A 19,664-nucleotide genomic window follows, 5' to 3' on the forward strand; every position below is an offset into this window, starting at 1 on the left:
TCCCAAATTAGTAAATAGTACTAGCAAAAGAGCTGTAGTGGTAGAAAATACCAATGAATGCTTAATTGTTGTAGATAAAGAAATGTCGATAATGAGTCAAGTATATAGTATTGTCTCAATAGATATACCATGTGAAGATATAGAAAATTCTTGTGAAGAAGGTATGCCAGATTTGTTTCATCAATTAGTAAACATTACTATGATGAAATCAAGTTGTGAAAAAGATAACCATACATGGAAACATAGAGCAGGAAGTTTCCATATTAGATGCTCATTATGCAAATTATACCCTGGCTTAGATGTTAGATGTCAATGTAGAACTTGCTTAGAAGAAAGATGCAATAAGTGTTTAGATAATTCTGTAATCCTTGTAGAACAGAGAGAGAGAAATGTTAGAATTATAGAATTAGAAACTAAGCGAGATTCCACCAAGATTGAATTATTACAAGATCAGATTGATATCCTTAATGCCAAAACTGAGGATATTAATTTAAATCCAGATGTTAAATGGTTTTCAAAAGTTGCTATGCTTCCCCGAAAATCCACGAAGCACAGTCTAGGATATGACATCTTTAGCCCTGTTGACCATATCTTAGCTGTTAGATCAATGACACAAGTAGATACCTATCTAACATTCCAGATAAACCCAAAATTTAGAATGATGATTAAAGAAAGATCTTCCTTTGCTAGTCAAGGAATCACTATTATTGGAGGCATTATTGATGCAGACTTTGATGATCCAATAAAGATATTCTTCTTTAATCATTCAGAATTAGATAAACCTATTACTGTAGGAGAAAAGATTGTCCAGTTCATTATTCTTCCAAATTATGAACCTGGCCCAAATATATAGAGAAGAGGAGGATTCGGATCAACAAATGTAGATATCCCTTCCACTTCAAACCTGGAAGTTGGAAGTTCAGTTATGTCAGCTAAAACCATATTTAAAAGAACTTGAGGTTGCCTGCCAATTAAAGGTTAGAAACAAGGTATACAACCTCAAAGGAATCATAGATATTGGATGTTCAGTTTCTACCATTAATACCAAATGGTTTACTGATCCATCAGACCTAGTTGAAATACCGCCCATAGTTTCAAGAGGAATAGATAATATAGGATATTCAGTAACTAAAAAGCTGAAAAACCCTCTCATTAGCTTTCAGACAAATTGTGGCCAAAGCCAATGGTTACAATTAGGAACAGTTCTTGTTAGAGATTCGCCATGGGATCTACTCATTGGCCTCAATTTTATTTTAGCAATGGATGGTGCATTAACCATTAACAAACATTGTGTTCAGCTCATTAGACAGAGTGTAATCATACCCACTCTACCTTCCCATCAGAATCCGCGCAGAAACGTGGTGAAGGATAATCACTACAACTGCAAGATCTCTGGATCCTGTAAAATTGCAAATATAGATTATGATGGAGAAATTGAATCTTGCTATCAGCTTGATTCAGATTACATAGATTTTAGAAGATTAAACATTTCAACTGACAACCAGATAAAACAAATAGTAGAAAAGCTTGAAAAGGCTAAGTTTATACAAGATATAAATTCCTTAGAACATTGGGAAAAAGATAAGCCTTATATTAAGCTTGAGATAAAAAAAACCCAGATCTTAGGATTGTCACAGGAACTCCTATGTATAACACTAAAGATGATGAAGAGTTCGATTTACATATAAACGAACTCTTAAAGCTTGGATTAATCAGAAATTCTGATAGTCCTCATAGATCTACTACTTTTATTGTTAATAAGGAATCAGAGAAGAAAATAGGTAAAAGCAGAATGGTGATGGTGATAAATTATAAGCGTCTTAATGATAATACAGTCGATGATGCTTATAATATCCCTAGAAGAGATTTCTTGATAGCTCACATTGATAAAGCTAATATTTTTAGTAAATTTGATTTAAAATCAGGTTTTCATCAGATTATGGTTCACAAAGATTCCATTCCTTGGACTGCCTTTGTCACAAGCAGAGGGCATTATGAGTGGATAGTTATGCCATTCGGGTTAAAAAAACGCCCCTTCTGTGTTTCAAAGAAGCATGGATCAAATTTTCTTACCCTACAAAAAATTTGTAGTTGTCTATATAGATGATATTCGGTTGTACTCCCAGAATGAAAAGGACCATTTTCAACATCTGTTGATAGTGTTTAGGCTATTTCATGATCATGGTCTAGTTATTTCCAAAAAGAAAATGGAAATAGGAAAAGATAAATCAAATTCTTAGGCTTGAATTTAGGCAAAGAACTTGTGTCATTACAAGACCACCTTGCCAGGAAAGCCTTAGAATTTCCAGATAAACTTGAAGGAGTTACCCAGATAAAATCCTTTATTGGACTAGTTAACCAAGCTAGAGACTTCATTAAGGATTTAGGAAAGATGCTTGGACCTCTTTATGCGAAAACATCACAAAAAGGAGAAAGAAGATTCAATCAGCAAGATATTGCCTTAGTGAAAAAGATTAAGGAACTTATCTCAAAGGTACAGCCTATGAGATATCCTAAAGAATATTGGTTTCATGTTGTTGAAACTGACGGTTCTCAGGAAGGATGGGGAGCAATCCTTAAGATTAGACCCAATGAGTATTCTACTAAGAATACTGATGTATTATGTAGATATGCATCAGGGATACATAAAAATAAGACCCTTGCTGCTATAGATTTTGAAGTTGAATCAGTTATAAAAGGACTTGAAGCATTCGAGTTCTTTCTGCAAAATAAGAAGTTCATGATTCGCATTGACTGTGAAGCCATAGTTAAATTTTACAAAAATTTAAATGAAAATAAGATTTCTCAGAGAAGATGGCTCGTGTTTCGAGACATAGTAGTTAATAAAGGTTTCAATATTAAGTTTGAGCATGTCAAAGGATTTGATAATTTTATTGCAAATTATTTGTCCAGAATAACATGTTCTCAGAATATTGCAATAGATGAACAGATCTTTTTACATGATTCTGATCTTTGTTCTGATCATGATCTAGATGACTGATCCAGCTAAAGAAAAAGATTCGTCATCCAAGGCGAAAGATAAGATGCTCAATGAAGCAATCAAAAATACAGTGGGACAGACCACTAAAGATAAAAAATTATCAAGATCAGTTCTCCAAATTTGAAGGAGAAACACGTCCCGAAAAGATGTCAATTCGGTTAGAACTATTTGTTCACCATTGACCCAAGATTCCAATTCAAGAACCTACTTGAAGTTGGACCAGAAGATAAAGTTGTTCTAGATAACCTCTGGATATCACACCATCAAGTGGTCCAGACTCCTGCAGATAAAAACAAAAGAGATTATTTTGCCACGGCAATGAACAGTTTGTGTTACCAGATGAACATGTCACAATCAAAATCCCAGACAAGATATCGCTACTATGTGGTGATGAAAGGGAAAATGCCTGGTGTTTATACATCATGGTCTGATGTGGCAATGTGTATTAAAGATTTCAAAAATCCTTTGTACCAAGGATTTGTAGATTTGTAGATTTGGGACAAGCGTTCGACTGTGCCCGAAGGATAGTTGGAGTTAACTTTTACAAAGATCCAAAGATTGAAAGAGCAGATCAGAAAGATTTCAAGGGAGCACTCGTTGCTTGTGATGAATGTTCCGTCACAAAGATGGAGATGCAAGACCTGGTTAAAGGTCTAGATACTAGCAGAGCCCAGTGCTCAAGGCTGGTAGAAGAAGTTAATTCCTTGAGAATCAAAAACCAAAAGCTTGAACGAGAAAACTTTGATATGATGACATGTCTTCTCAAGGCAAAAGATCTCCTCCAGATGAATGAGGCCCAAATTCATAAGGCCTTCGAGCAGAAAAACCGGAAAACCCAAGAACCGGTCCAGCAGATTGTCCAGAGCGATCCAGCCCAACAATTTGCCCAGGCTGAAATACTAGGATACTCAAAGATGGAAGCATATGTCAAGTCAATAGACACGATGCTCGAGCAGATGAAGAAGATAATGGCGGAAGATGGTGGACCCTCCTCTACTACAAAGCAATGAATGCCATACAATTTAACGTGAGGCTAAACCTTCCAAATAAAAAACCTCTGAAGTCAAAGCTGAAGAAGGTGGTACATCCACTCAAAAGATACTTGGCAAAAACCAAGAGAAAGTTGAAGAATAAGCTTTTCGTGCAACAAAGCTGTGAAGCCACCTCATTTCTTTCAGAGGTAGGAGAAGATGCCACGCATAGATTAGTCTCACTTTTTGAGGAAGATGACGTCACCAGATATTTTGACGGATAAAGTTGCAAAACACGTTGATATCTGATGTGATGTATATCTAAAAGATTCCTTTTTAACGTGTTTTTAACACGTCTCCTTTATGATGGCGACATAAAGGCACCCAGATTTACGCAAGAGCCTGCCAGCCACAGGATGTAAATTTGCCTTTTCTTTCACTTAATTTGCTTTAATTTGAGTTTGCATTTCAACTTACTTTCCTCGCCTATATAAGCGAGCTTATGTACTTGTAAGAGGATAGAATGAGTATAAGCAATTAAAGACTTTTGTTAGAAAATTCTGAGTTCTCTAATGTTCTCTCTTCGCCTCCTCTGAGCACTGAAGACCAACGGCATAAGATAAGGAGAAGGCTACTGCCTCCTTCAGTAAGTTCCTTTCCTTAAACTTTTAGGATGGGCTTGGAGTAAAATACCTAGTATGAGTTTGTTATTCATTTTCTTTCTTTCTTATCTTCGGACTGGATAACCGTAAAGCATGCCTACAGTCGTGCCTCTGTTGTCAGTGACGGCCAGTATTATATAATAATCCCTGATGACTAGTCTGAGAAGATAACCATAAGATATACAAATGCTAAAAGCCCCGTGGAAAAGTCGGTGAGGCACAACACTGTATATCTATGGTGATAACTCTCTAACGAAAACAGAAGCTAAGTAATGGAGTAAAGTTAAAGGTGCCTATCTCCTAAACTACTGAAGAAAAATCGTTTGTCAACGGCTGTGTAAAGGCCTAGAGTCCATACCGATGGAAGGGCAGCATGAGTAAGTCCCGTATTTCAGGTTTGAAGGACATAAGGTGACAGAGAATTCATATGGTTAAACAATCAATAGTGAAGGTGAGACAAGTGAATTCTATAGAATTCAGGCATACTCCTTGAAACAAAACAAAACAAAACAAAAAAACAAAAACAAAAACAAAAACAAAAACAAAAAACAAAAAAGAGGATGGATCGTACCGGCGATCCCTAAAATCCGGCAACCCGGGGGGGGATCGCCAGTACGATCCATCCTCTTTTTTTTTTTTTTTTTTTTTTCAAGGAGTATGCCTGAATTCTATATCCGATTTAATGGCAGATCTTATTGAAGAAAATGATGTAGATATAAATTATTCCCTTTTGAGATCTGTAGTTTAAGTGGCTTCTCTAAAGTTCTAAGGACGTGGTTGAGATTGGAATTAACCCAAAATCAGATCAAGGATGACTAATTAAAAGTGTGAATTTTGAACTTGGAATTCCACTCTAGACTGAAGCGGTCAATCAACTTAACCAACTGCCTTAGCCAACCGGCTGGTTTCCAGAGGCTGTGCTGAAGTTGTCTTTGCTCAGTTTGAGTTCCAGACTCTAATGGAACTTTCTTAAACTAGGGGTTTTATGGGATCTTCTGATAGGACACAATTGCATATTTAACTAATTGCTTATTATGATGATTCGATATTTGTTCGAAGCCTATTAGTGCCTTTATATTTTGTGGTAGCCATTGTTTTGCTTTGTTACTCGATGATTATGAGTTGTGATTAATGATTATTGCTTTTTACTTCTTTTGTAAAATGCTGTTGAATAATGTGACTATAAATTGAAAATTACTTGGCTTGGTACTCCAAGCCAAGGGACCCAGAATTCAATATTAAGGGGGCCGAAGAATAAAAGCCAGACAACCTTCCCGTTGGGGAAGCACTAATGTTTTTTTGCCATACATATTGTGTGGGCCTTGTAAGACCCATTGGGGTCCCACTTCTAAATTATTTTATTATATTAAGGAATAGACTCACATATATTTTGTGGGGCACACACATATTTGAATAAAAGGTAAATTATTGATAATGATTTTTTTTTTTGAAAAAATATTGATAAATTAAAGCAACAATACAAAAAAATATATGTACACATGACTTCAACCTTAAAAAGTTAGATGCAAGCCAAAATTTTCTTTGGTAGGAGATGTAAACCAATTTTTTTTTTAGGTAAGAGATGCAAACCAATGGTAATTAATTACCTTACTATAGACATTTTATTCTCAATACAAAATCAAATAACAAAAATTGTAGAAGAAATAAAGAAACATAGAATATAAAATCAAATAAAAAGAATCACAAAAAAAAAAAGAGAAACAATAAATAAATTGAGAAAGAGTACCTAATTGTGGAGTAGATTTTTTTCCAAATTTTCTTAACCCACTCTTATAGAAAGGAAAGATAATAATTAGGAAGAAGAGATAGGAGAAAATAGGGATTGAGTAGTTAGTTTCTAATTAGGAATGACATTTTGAATACCTAATAAGACTTTTTTTTCCAAAAATTTCCTTTAACCCACGTTTATAGAAAGAGAAGAGAATAAATAGGAAGAAAAGATGAGAGAGAAGAGAAAGGAGAATAAATAGGGATTGAGGAGTTAGCTTTTAATTAGGAATGGCATTTATACCCATTATTTTACCTTTAATCACAATATTGGGGGGGGGGCAAATAGTGACATTTTATATGTAGGAAGAGAGAAAACTAGAAAAAATTAAGGAAATTAATATAAAAATTAGAAAAATAAGCGAATTAGTATAGATTTTTTAAAAATTGGGGGGGGGGGGGTGGCGTGCTCCCAACTTGGAATATCATGGGTTGTGGTATGAGACACTGTTCTCTAATGCCACCAACATTATCATAGTTGTTGTCCTTCATGATTAAGAGGTCTAGATGCATGGTTAGGATACCCTTACACACTACAACCCTTTCGAGAGGAGTATTAAAGCTGGGTGATCCGTGATAACAGTGATGTAGTCTAGTGGGCATCCAACATAGGTAATCAACATGTGTGGAGACACAATGGCCTACTATTTATCATACAGACAGTAGGGTTGCATTTGTTAAGGTTGGATTCATCGGCATCCAAAAGACGACTTAGGTGTAGTGAGAAGACATGAGAGACATTCGTCCCAACAATATATGTAAGACCATAGGGTTAAGGAATGATGTCCAACAGAGGTAATTAGTCCGTGAGGATTTACATTCCTAGGTGTGAAAGTAACCTAGACCAAAATGGCACTAATCATGAGGAAAGGTATCTAGACTACATGTAGTGTGTGACCATATGACTTTGCATTGGGTTTAGAATCTCCGACATGTGCAAGTACTCAGACCAATGGTTGTAGGGGTGAGAAAATGTGGACCTGTATCCCAGCCATGGTTGATGACGAGGACCGTACCCCTTACTCGGGATCCCAACAAAAGTAACCAATCTGTTGAGGGATCGAGTGACAAAACTTGCCCAGAGGAAGTCTAGTGTTATATCTTAAAACATATTAGCCTAAATAGAGACTCACCTAGCAAAATTCTTCTATGCATTCATAATTTAGCATTTCATATTTTCAATTTCTTGCTTACTATGTGATTGTGGTATATCTATGGAACTATTGTCTTATTGAATCTTTGTGGATTTCCTGTGTTTTCTTTAGATGCCTTTACAGAAACATGAGAAATTCCCTATGCATGGGAGGATACCTCTGAAGAGATATTGGATATGCCATTGGGACATAGTCATCATGAACACGAAGCTTCTTGCGGGTGCATGGAATGCTCTTACGACACCCATTGATGGGAAGAGAGTCCAGGTTGTCCGGCGCACGGATAGGGCGACGAATGACTCTTTTAATTGAGGGTTTTGAGATAGAATACCCTAAACTGTTGAAAGACAATAAGAAAACTTGATGAGACACATTTTTGATAATTTTGCTTCCGCTAATACATTCTTATTTGATTCATTCAGTATTCATTCACAGATTTTGGAACTTTGTTTCTTTAATTAATATTGAATTTCTCTATTAGCTCTTGATTATGGGTTTATGTATCTTATTTATTACTGATAGTGTGACTAGGGATCTTGTGGCTATGGATTACACCCATGGTTTGTCGGGGCGGGTCTGATACCGTCGAGTGGGGTGTGACATCTTATATATTAATAAAACATATTTTAAAATTAGAATAATTAAAAGTATCAAACTCTAGACATTAACATCAAATTGCATTTGTTAACCTCTTAACTATATATGTGTTTGTAATAGACCAATATTATTATATGTTAGATGGTTCAAATTGATCAATAGGTTATACTCAAAATTCATAAAAGTTGTATTATGCATATCAATTATGTATATGATTCAAATTTGATTAGGGATAGGGACATGATTAGGGCCAATCAGGGATAGGGATAGGGCCAATCCGTCCTGATTTAGAGCCATGGAGAATTGAAAATGGGAGTTACAACAGACTTGGTTTGCAGATACTGCTCAAGGGAATGCAATCCATTGTCTCTACCAAATCCACTCATCTTATATCCACCATAAGGACAGTCTCTATCGAAAGCGAAATAACAGTTTATCCAAATCACTCCAGCACGAATTGATCTTGACACAGTGTTGGCAACATTCAAGTCCTTGGTCACTATTCCAGCTGCTAGGCCATACCTGGTGCTGTTCCCTCTCTGAATCGCCTCCTCAACAGTCCTACAGTTTGTACAATAGAAGAAACTCAGACATGTTCAAGAGATTGAACATCTAACTCAGTTGCTGTCATCAAGAGTGTCTTCAAGAAGAAATGATATCTTCTTATGCCTGGAAGTGATTAAAGGAGAAACTTACTTGAACTTCATGAGAGACATCACAGGTCCAAATATCTCATCCCTTGCTATTGTCATATCGTCCTGGAATTGTCAGCAATCATGATCCAAAAAATCAGTTTTAGTCATAGGCTTTGGATTCCTTAATTCATGATAATTAAGAGAGATGATAAACTTATCACCTTCACATCTGTAAAAATGGTTGGTTCAATGTAATAGCCCTTGTCGCCGCATGCTTTTCCGCCTGTTAACAAGGTGGCTCCCTCGTTCTTGCCATGTTCAATGTATGAAAGGACTCTCTCGAATTGCCTCTTATCAACCTGAAGAACACAAGGTGAGAGGTCAGAATATGATACTTGGGTCTCTTATTTAGGGTCCCCTGTAGATCTCATGTAATGTATTAGATCATGCTGCAAACCAATGTGAATCTAAAGAAAAAGCTGCTTAAACAGGGGAACTGAACCCAATGGAGTATCTTAACTGATCCAAAGATAGTCATCAACATTTTTTCTTTTGATTTGTGGAATGAAAAATATTAGGAACTGGTAAAACCTTACCTGGGGACCTTGTTGAGTACGAGGATCAAATGGGTCACCAACCACCCATGTCTTTGCCTTCTCTGCTACCTTTTTAACAAATTCATCATAAATCCCTTCTTGGACAAAGACTCGAGAACCTGCTACGCAGATTTCTCCCTGAACATTGATCCAATCTGTGAGATTAAATTACTGAACTAGGTTTACTAGCTGAGAGAATTAACTAGAATTTAGCAAAGAAAAGTTTACCTTGTTAAATAAGATACCCATGAGAGCAAGATCAGTAGCTGTCTCTACATCAGCATCATCGAAAATTATAAGTGGGGACTTCCCACCCAATTCAAGTGTTATAGATTTCAAATTGCTTTTTGCTGCAGATTGCATAACTAATCGTCCAACATCTGTGGATCCCGTAAAACTGACCTGAATAGAATCAATCACCAGAACAAACACTTGGATATCAACCAAATGTATCTCCTATTTTTGGACCCAAAAGAACTAGCTTTTCTATATCTACAGTTTATAAAGTGAAAAGAGATGTTACTTTGTCAACATCCATGTGAGAGCTAATGGCAGCACCAGCTGTACGGCCAAACCCAGTAACAACATTTACCACTCCATCAGGTATTCCAGCCTGATCCATGAAAGAAGAAGTGATTAAGAAAATCTAGTGAACGCAGTAGCATAAGATTAAATTTGTGTGAGCACACTCTCTTTTATAGCTGCTTCACTGATGCACCAAAAACTGAACTGATGGAACATGTTAATCAAGCATTTTAACGTGTTGCATGCAAGGTTGGCTTAATGATCTAGGTCATTTCTTGAAGGTGTTCGACTTACTCTAGATGGTAGTCTGTCACTTAAACCCATGTTGTGACATCTTGACTGTAATATCAAATGTTAGGTACTAAACTAACATGCAAAAAAACTCTGGGACTGATTGAATATTTTAAATCAAATCTTTTAGTCTCAGATTGTCTCACAGATTAGAGGGGGAAGTGAAGTTTGTGGTTTACCAGCTTAGAAAGATGTGCAAAGAAGAGAGCAGAGAGTGGAGTCTGCTCAGCAGGCTTAACAATCACGGTACAGCCAGCAGCCAAGGCAGGGGCAGTCTTCATGGCAAACATTACAGAAGGGAAGTTCCAAGGAATAATATGACCAACAACACCAATGGGCTCACGCAAGGTGTAGCCTTGAAGCTCCCTTGACATCTTCAATGTCTCCCCGTGGATCTTGTCAGCAGCACCAGCAAAATAACGATAAGTGTCAGCAGCAGTAGGGATGTCCAACACTTTTCCAATACCAAACAATTTCCCACCATTTCTAGCATCCAATGCTGCCAATTCTTCTACATTTTGATCTATTAAGTCAGCTAATTTCATCATTAGCTTTCCCCTCTCCTGCAAATTCACCAAGACACAAGAGTTAGATATACTATCACAATTGAAGAATGTACATCAAGTGATAACAGAGAAAAGCCTAAGTGGCACAATTCTTATCATCTTGTCCCTCTATGTGCCTTGTGCCATCCATTGATAAAAGAGAGAGTCTGGAATTCTACTTGTCAGTGTACAGGTCTATGCTCCATTTTCTCACAATTTTTCCACTACACATTAGGAGTGGGACCTACCTCTAAGTGATAATACTACTTGTTAGTGTAGAGGTCTATGCTTCCTCCTCTCACAATTTCTCCACCACACATTAGGGGTGCAGCCCACCTCTGAGTATTGACATCTTTAATCACAAATGGAATTCCCGGTGGGCCCTAACTGTGTGATGAAAAGGTGTGAGGAGAACGTAGACCCTCTACCCTGACGGGTGGAGGATCTCGACTCAAAGACAAAGGCCTTAACAGACCAAAAGGCTCAATCGAGGCCAAAAGAAATTACATACTTACATGGTAAACAATGGATAAAAGAAAAAAGAGAGTGCAAGTTTGGTCCAGTGACCTGAGCCCAGCCCACCCAAGCCTAGTTGGGCCCTAATGAGGTATGGGTTTGAAGCTAATAAACGGGCCCAACATTCGCAATGGTGCAAGTTTGGCCCAGTCATCGTGGGCCAGGCCCACCACCCAAGCCTATTTGGACTCTAATAAGGCATGGGTTTGGATTTCAACTCATGGACTGGGCCAGCATTTGTAAGGGTGCAAGTTTGGCCCAGTCTCTGTGGGCCAGGCCCACCCAATATTATTTTGGGTTTCAATAAGATACGGAGTTAGGGTTTCTTCCCTCTTACACATCAAATTAAATGTTAAAAAAAAAATTAAAATTTAAAGAAGAATAGAAGATTAACTGGCATGGGTTTGGGTGCAAGCTTGGCCCAGTAACCGTGGGCCAGGCCCAACACAAGCCTATTTTGAATCTCTATACATCAAAATTATGAAAGAACTCAAGAAGAAAAGAAAATTGGAAGGAAGGAAGGGAGAGAGAAACTTACAACGCCAGACATGCGAGGCCATTTTCCATGGTCAAAAGCTTCTCGAGCAGCCTTAACAGCCAAGTCAACGTCTTCTTTGTCTCCTTCAGCTACCCTCGTTATTACTTCCCCACTTCGTGGATCGACCGTTTCAAAAGTATTTCCTAATTCCAATTAAAAAAGAATAACCCATGATTAGAGGGGACGCAAACCATAGTTTAACACGTCTAACCAAAAGATTCCCAACTCTAATCAATGATGTTGAAACCATCTCAACCCTAAATTCCATTCTAATAAAAAATTATTTTTCAGCCTCTGGTTTTGGGTCTCTCCAACGTATTCCATGGTTCATGGTTCATGGTTCATGGTTCATGATTCACGAGTCAAGTGTTCTTAAAGTTGGTTTAACTTGTTTGACCAGTCAGGTCTAGTCAGGTCTGGTTGAATATTAACTTGTCTGATAGGCTAGTGTGGGTTGATAATGGAATATAATCAATATTGAGGAGGACAGCTTATCTTTATGTACATAAATATATTATCAAACTTTCCATGGCCTATGTCATTATTGTGGAATCTACATAGACTCTTAACTGTCAATGCAAGGTTAGTAAAATGGTAAAATCCATACTGTGGAGAGGGCATGGGTTGGGCCATTGCAGACGACAAGCATCCCCTGAGGATGTAATCGAAGTGCGCGCAAGTTGGCCCAGATGAACCTCAGTACCAATAAAAAAAATACAGACCCTTAACCAAAGGCAAATTCGGTGTTGAAGGTTTTTACACAAAAAAAGTTTATGTTTAATTTTTCTATATAGTATTACTCGAGTGATGCGTGCTCTAATTTCATAATTAGACACATAACGATTTCTTCTAATGGATGACCTTAGTGATTTAATACGTTAGGTTAATCATAGAAACAGACAGTTTGGTCTCTGTTAAATTTGAAATTTTCCTCCTAGGGTTTTGGGTAATGATTTTTGTGATGTCATTTTGAAAATTGATTGAAAATCTCTAATAAAAAATAAAAAATAAAAATTTATCTGTAGACATAATACACCACTTTATTCGTGATTCATGTGTTCATTCTAACTCAATAATCTAATTTACCGATTATTATAGCAAGACCAGCTCCACCATGATTCAGCCAATTTTTTGTATTTTGAATTCACTCACTTGACCAGGTAATGCATGGGGAAGACTGATATGGGCAGCAAGAGATGAGAATAAATGAAGTAACAAAAACCATTAAATAACTTCAAATAAACGAAAGAGAATCATTTATCAAGTAATCCAAAACGCTAAGCAACACGGCAAGGTGGGCCCCTAGCTTATATGCTATTATCAAATTCTATTTTAATTTCATTTTAAATTAAATATATTTTGGATCCAAACTAATAAGACAGGAACAACAGCATTTTAAAAACTTTAAAAAAAAAATAGAGAAAACGCAAACCAAGAATAAAACAGAAATGTGTCACTTTTCGCAATTTGAGGCATGGCCAAGCGGCGTGTGAACTTAAATGTAGTGTCTCTCTCTAATTACCATCAAAAGAGTATTTCAAGAAAACCTGGCAGATAAACATCATTCATGGAATCCTTAATTTGCATAAGATGTGCATATTATTATTTTTTTAAGGGATAATTACTGTTGCCCTCTAGTTTGATTTTATTACTAATAAAACTCTATTCTTTACGAAATTACTGTTGCCTCCTTTCTCATAACGGTATTAAGTAGCCGTTAAATTTGAATATGTAATGTTTAATTTGCCCTCCATTAAAATTAAGAAATCAAAAGACAATACTACCCCATTTATAAAAATCAGATTAAATGTCAATTTTACCCTAAACTTCATTTATTTTGAATTAATAAAATGGGCAAAATCCAAATCTGATTTGATTTCCCAACTAAACTTCATTTGTTTTGAATTCATTTATTTTGAATTAAAGAAATGGGCAAAATCCAAATCCGATTTAGTTTCCCGCTTTCACTAAGCTTCATTTATTTTGAATTAAAGAAATGGGTAAAATCCAAATCCAATTTGGTTTATCGCATTCACTAAATTTCATTTATTTTGAATTTAAAAAAAATGAGCAAAATCCAAATTCAATTTGGTTTCCCATCTTCACTAAACTTCATTTATTTTGAAAATATTTTAGAGCCTGTTTGGTTACATTAGTTTGGAGATTTCAAATCTATGGAGTCATAATTTATAAAATTAAATGTTTGGTTGTGGAATGAAATCTGTTAATTCATCCAAAAAAACTATTTGATCGACGTGATTTTTTTTGAATGTGCAAATGTGTAGCTTTTTCGAAATCTCTGGATTTCACCCCTTACCCATAAATCTAGAGATTCACATTTTTACAGATTCACATTTTTAGTGTAAAAATGTGAATCTCTAGATTTCGTGAATCTAGAGATTTTTACAACCAAATGAGTATAATTCTCAAATTCATGAATCTAGAGATTTGAAATCTTTGGATTCATGTAACCAAACAGACCCTTAGGTGATATTCAGTTTCAAATTTGAGTTGAATTCAATTTTCCTTCCTCTTCGGTTTTTATTTGAATTTTAATCAATCATTATTTCCTTATTTGGTGGTTATTATTATTATTATTAGAACAAAACGAATTATAGTTACTTTTTTCTCCACAGTTAATTAAGGGCATTATTGTAACTTGATAAAAGGATAAATAAGTAAGAAATAAGTATAAAGGTACTTTGGGGTTTTTGAGAAAATATAAAGAATCCACATCATCGGTAAACTAAACTTAAGGGTAGGGGGCAATAGTAATTGTAGATAAAGTTAAAGGTGGAATTAGTAATTTTGAAAAGTACAGAGAATACAGAATAATAAAATCAAAATACAGGAGGACAATAATAATTATCCTTTTTTTTAATCTCCTTCCCTAAATGAGGGATTTTCAATATTTTTTCCTGGAAATGAATTATAAGATTTAAATATATAGAATACTTCAACTTAAAAGTTAGGATAAAATCTAATAAATGTTATTTAGTTGGAATATTTACTCATGGTTGAATCTTATCATTTTGATCCTTTAATTTCGAAAAAGGAAGATAATATTATTTTCACATTTCTTCACGACACATTCAAGAAGGATCCTACCTTTGAATGCATCTCTTTTGTAATGATTTGTGTCGAATGACAAAGTGACGTGAAAATAATACTACTCTTTACCTATGAGGATGGAGGACGTGGAAACATCAACATGATACGGTGCCCTGGATCATATACATTTGGGGTTTAATTTCAATGCTGTACAATTAATGCGCAGAAATATACTGTGAAATAGTTCGAGATCGAAATCTCAATCAAGATCTGAAAGTTCGTTATAGCCAGTGTACATTTATTGCAAATCACCAAGTGAGACCCATGCATTTGACCTTTAAATGCGAGAACCTTCTGCTCCAAGCCACTGACCCATATAATTTACTCTCTCTCTTTCTTTCTTGTTTTTAGTAAATAAAAATAGAATTTACATCTCTCACAGAGAGAGACAGAGCGGTTACTTACTTTACTGTAGCTGCTGCAAAACAATTAATTTAAAAAGCTTTGGACAGGAAGATGGGAAAACCTTTAAAACGGAGCTAAAAAACAAGTGGTCAGCTCTTCAGCTGGAGCCATGCTTTGGGTTTATCGATGGGAATCCGGAGAACAAAAAGTTATAGATTTGATTTCCACGAGATCCTAAATATTTTGAGTGTTTTTTGACAAATTTATCAGAAACATTACAATTTGATTTGAAAAACACCGACAAGAAGATGAAGAGATAGAAATGAACGCAGAAACAGAGAAAACGAATCAGAACGAACTAGAACCAGAGAAAAAGCGGTAGAAGAATCAAATAACATCAAACGAAACTGAGAAAAGCATTAAAAAAAACCTGCAAAATTGAACGATAGAAAGGGAGAAGAAGATGAAGAACCTGAAACGGCATCGACGAATTCTCCATTGATGAAGAGCTTGGTGAACTTGATTTTCGAGATCTCGAAATGATTTCCTGAGTTGCCGTTGCTATCTACCGCCGCCATCGATCTGTTTCCGTGGAAATTTCTGCTCGTCTTCAAAAACAGAAAATCAGGAGGAGGAGGAGGAGGAGGTGTTCGCTACTGGGAAATGGTGATTGGAGCTCTGCTCCGCCTTGCTGTATAAATAGTCAGAAAATGACGGTTTCAATATAAACAAACAAAAAAACCATACGAAGGTCACCGGTGTGTTCGGTTACATGCTGTCACAATCACAGCACAAGTAACAAATCTCCATGTATATAAATATATAAATAAAAACAAGTGAAAAACCTAAATAACAATCACAGCACAAGTAACAATCTATCTATTTCTATCTTTAAGGGATTGGGACGTCAACTATGGTTCATACCAGTCAACCACGGATGACTAGGAGGCTTCATGCTTAGGAGCACACATTTCTAACTCCATCATTTTGCTTGGGTCATAGGGATAATGGGTAAGTTTAGATTTCAAATCGTTAAATTCGAAATCTTTGTCAAAATTAAATTTCGATCGTTGAATTTCAATGGTCGAGATTGAAATTTAGACCGAAATTCCGATCTGACGTGCGCAGGACCCAAACAAAGTCCGTAATTGCAAGTTTGGCCCTAGTAGTCTTAACCCGTTTGTCCTGCTTTGAGTTTGAATAGAGCTTAGATTCAACATTATAGCCATGAGGGCAGGCAAGCCATGAGGGCAGCAGCAGGTCAAAGCTAAAATATAATGGCTCTAAATCAGGACCAGACCTGAAATTACTGTTTGTCTCATTCTGACCCTAATACTAACCCTAACTTTAGTCTTCATCTTAACCTTGATTTTGGCCTTCATGTTGACATTGATTTTGGTCATAATCCTGACCCTAACTTTTATCTTGATATTTAGCTTCATACTAAATTTTATACAAGCCTTAATTTTGACCCTTGATCCAATGAGTCTACATAAAAAAAAAATGTATTGCTTTGTACATTAGAAGTTTTTCCCCTCATTAGAATGACATAAATAAAATAATTATTTTATTGTTATTTAGGTTAAGCAGTACTCTTAAGAATAGAATAAATCTTTTTTTTTTTTCGGGTGGAGGGGTAACAAATAGCTTCTTTTTTTTTTAGGTAATCAACAAATAGCCAATGTTATAAACATCAATTATTGATTTCAACATTTATGAAATAAAATAATACTTAGCATGATTGGTTTCTCATATACGTGCATTTATATGTAGATATGTTAAAAGGCAGTGGTGAAGATTTAAGAGCAAACTAATTTAAAGTCTAAAAAAAAAAAAAACTCTATCGGGATATTTTTTGTCCATTACCCAATAGACAATACTTCCAATTGAAGATCTCAACCACCTCAGTATAGTGATTCATATTCCCATATTAATTAAAGATTACAGTGATCTCAACACATAATGTTGGCAGTCAATATTTCTATTCTATGTACATTCTATTACATTCTATGTACCTTCTATCTTGGGTGGCAATCTATTTTTGCATATCAAGAATATCTTATTGTGTGTAAGAATCATATATGTTCATTCTACTATAAATATGTAATGCACTCAACTGAATGGACTAGTTCTAATGAAACTCATCTTGTCTTTCTTCTTTGTATTCTATATTTTCTCTTTATTTTATAACACGTTATTAGCACGATTCCGTTCGAAGTAATTGTAAACGACTTTGCTCAAAATATTGCGTTTTGAAAGAAAGACGATAAACTATATATCATTATGTTTTCTATTCTAAAGTGAAAAGATGATCGACCTCCTCACGTGTTTTTGTAAACAATGGAGTTTACCTTGTCCATTTTATAATGTAAGTGCATCGTGATAAAAAAGTTATGTATTTTATTGAATATAAGAATCAATTAAAATATTAGGTTGCCTTAACAGTTGAGGTTTGTCATCAACCAATAATGATTTTATTTATTGTATATAGTGGTTGTTAGGCTTGCACCACAAATATTGTTAAATGCACCTAAAGTTGCAAGATTTAAAACTGTAAATAAGTACATTTCTGTAGATGCACTTGAAGTTGCAAGATTTGAAACTGTAAATGAATACAGTTCTGCAGATGCACATAAAGTTGCAAAATTTGAAACTGTAAATAAATACAGTTCTGTAGTTTTTTAAATTAATTCTCTATTAAAATTATAAGGAGAAAATATTATTCATGAAAATATGCCAGCAAATTTTCAAGTTTCAGATTTGTTGCTACAATAGTAATATTGTAAAAGGAGTTTTAAGAAATACTCTGAATGATATCATGCCTATTTGTGGCTGAATAAAATAATAGACTATTAATGAAAAGTCATGAAACTCGTCTTATTGGTTTTGCTCAATTCCCTGAAGTGAATGTAGCAATTCATAATATGCCTGAAAGAAGGCAAAATTAAAATTATGGTCATTACTATGGAAGAGGATGAGGCAAAAGATGGAATAATTAACATCATTATTATGGAAATAAATAAGAGAATAATAAGGATTCTTAATATAACAATTCAATGAGTGAAAATAATATTTGTTACCAATGTGATATGAAAGCCATTAGACATGTATCTGTCGTACTCCACAATATTTAATTAAGCTTTGTCAAGCCTTAATTAAAGAAATAAAAATAATGTGGAGATAAATTAGATTTTCCAAAATCATGATACTTGAGCAATTTTTGCCTATTAAAGTGATGATTTTGATAGCCTCACAGATACTACATATCTAGATATTACAAACTCCTTTGAAGATAATAGTTGAAGATTTGATTATGTTAGTAGAATTTAAATAAAAATAATATTATATTAGTTTGTAATTCTTTTCTCTTCAAATCTCATCTCATATGTTAGTTTATCTTAAATTTAATATTTTTCCTCTATAATTTTTTTATTGACTTTCTATATATCTTTTAATATATTTTGTTCATTTTGATGAAGAATGTGAATATTCTCTTATATGCTGTGACGTATATTATACTGAGAGAAAAATATACATATTTCTCTTATTTGATGATGCGGAAGCCAATGTTCATATAAAAATCGATAGTACAACATTGATTGGAAGCTCCAAAAGAGCTAATCTATTATTATCTGGGAGATAAAATTGGCTATGAATAATTCATTATTTTGTAGTAAGTCTCAAAGAAATTTGTTAAGTTTCGAAGCTATTTGCTAAAATGATTATTAGATTGAGATTACAAATAATGGTAAAAGTGAGTAACTATGTATTACTATAAAAGTGTTAGACATTTACCCCTAGTTGTACTACATGAATATTCGCATGGTTGAAACACATGCTTGGGTAAATCAAAAGAACATTGATTCTAATAGTTTTATTATTTGGCATGATCGGTTGGACCATCCCGGATCAAGTATGATGCGAAAAATTATTGAAAATTCAATTGTCATCTATTGAATAACCAGAAGATTATTCAATTGAGTGAATTTTCTTATTCTGCTTGTTCTCACGGAAAATTTATTATTAAATATTTACCAGCTAAAGTTGAGATTGAACATTCTACGTTTTTGAAACGTATAGAGGGTGAAATATATGGGCTCATTCACCAATCATGTGGACCATTCAGATAATATATGATTTTAGTAGATGCATCTATAAAATGGTCACATGTATGTTCATTATGAACTTGCATTTGATATTTGCGAAATTGTTTGCTCAAATAATTAGATTAAGAGCACAATTTATGGATTATAAGATAATGACAATTTGTCTTGATAATGCTGGTGAATTTACATCTCAGGCTTTATGATTATTGTATAACAACTGAGATCACAGTTGAATAGCCTGTTACTCATGTTTATATCCAAAATGATTTGGTAAAATTATTTA

General features: G+C 34.8%; 1 protein-coding gene across 1 annotated transcript; it reads right to left on the bottom strand.

Annotated features, from left to right (window-relative positions):
- Positions 1-8,107: 8,107 nt before the first annotated feature.
- On the bottom strand, positions 8,108-15,924 carry LOC149007354 (aldehyde dehydrogenase family 2 member C4-like). Its single transcript, XM_089165419.1, has 9 exons — positions 15,748-15,924; positions 11,820-11,962; positions 10,400-10,783; positions 9,928-10,017; positions 9,633-9,806; positions 9,405-9,542; positions 9,030-9,167; positions 8,870-8,931; positions 8,108-8,734 (listed from the first exon to the last, which is right to left on the bottom strand). The coding sequence occupies exons 1-9, from the start codon at positions 15,851-15,853 to the stop codon at positions 8,461-8,463; spliced, it is 1,509 nt and encodes a 502-aa protein (XP_089021545.1). The 5' UTR covers positions 15,854-15,924; the 3' UTR covers positions 8,108-8,460.
- Between the last annotated feature and the right edge of the window lie 3,740 nt (positions 15,925-19,664).

Source organism: Hakea prostrata, chromosome 8 (assembly GCF_041222555.1).
Source record: "Hakea prostrata isolate BN-2017 chromosome 8, UWA_Hpros_2, whole genome shotgun sequence".
Taxonomy (NCBI): domain Eukaryota; kingdom Viridiplantae; phylum Streptophyta; class Magnoliopsida; order Proteales; family Proteaceae; genus Hakea; species Hakea prostrata.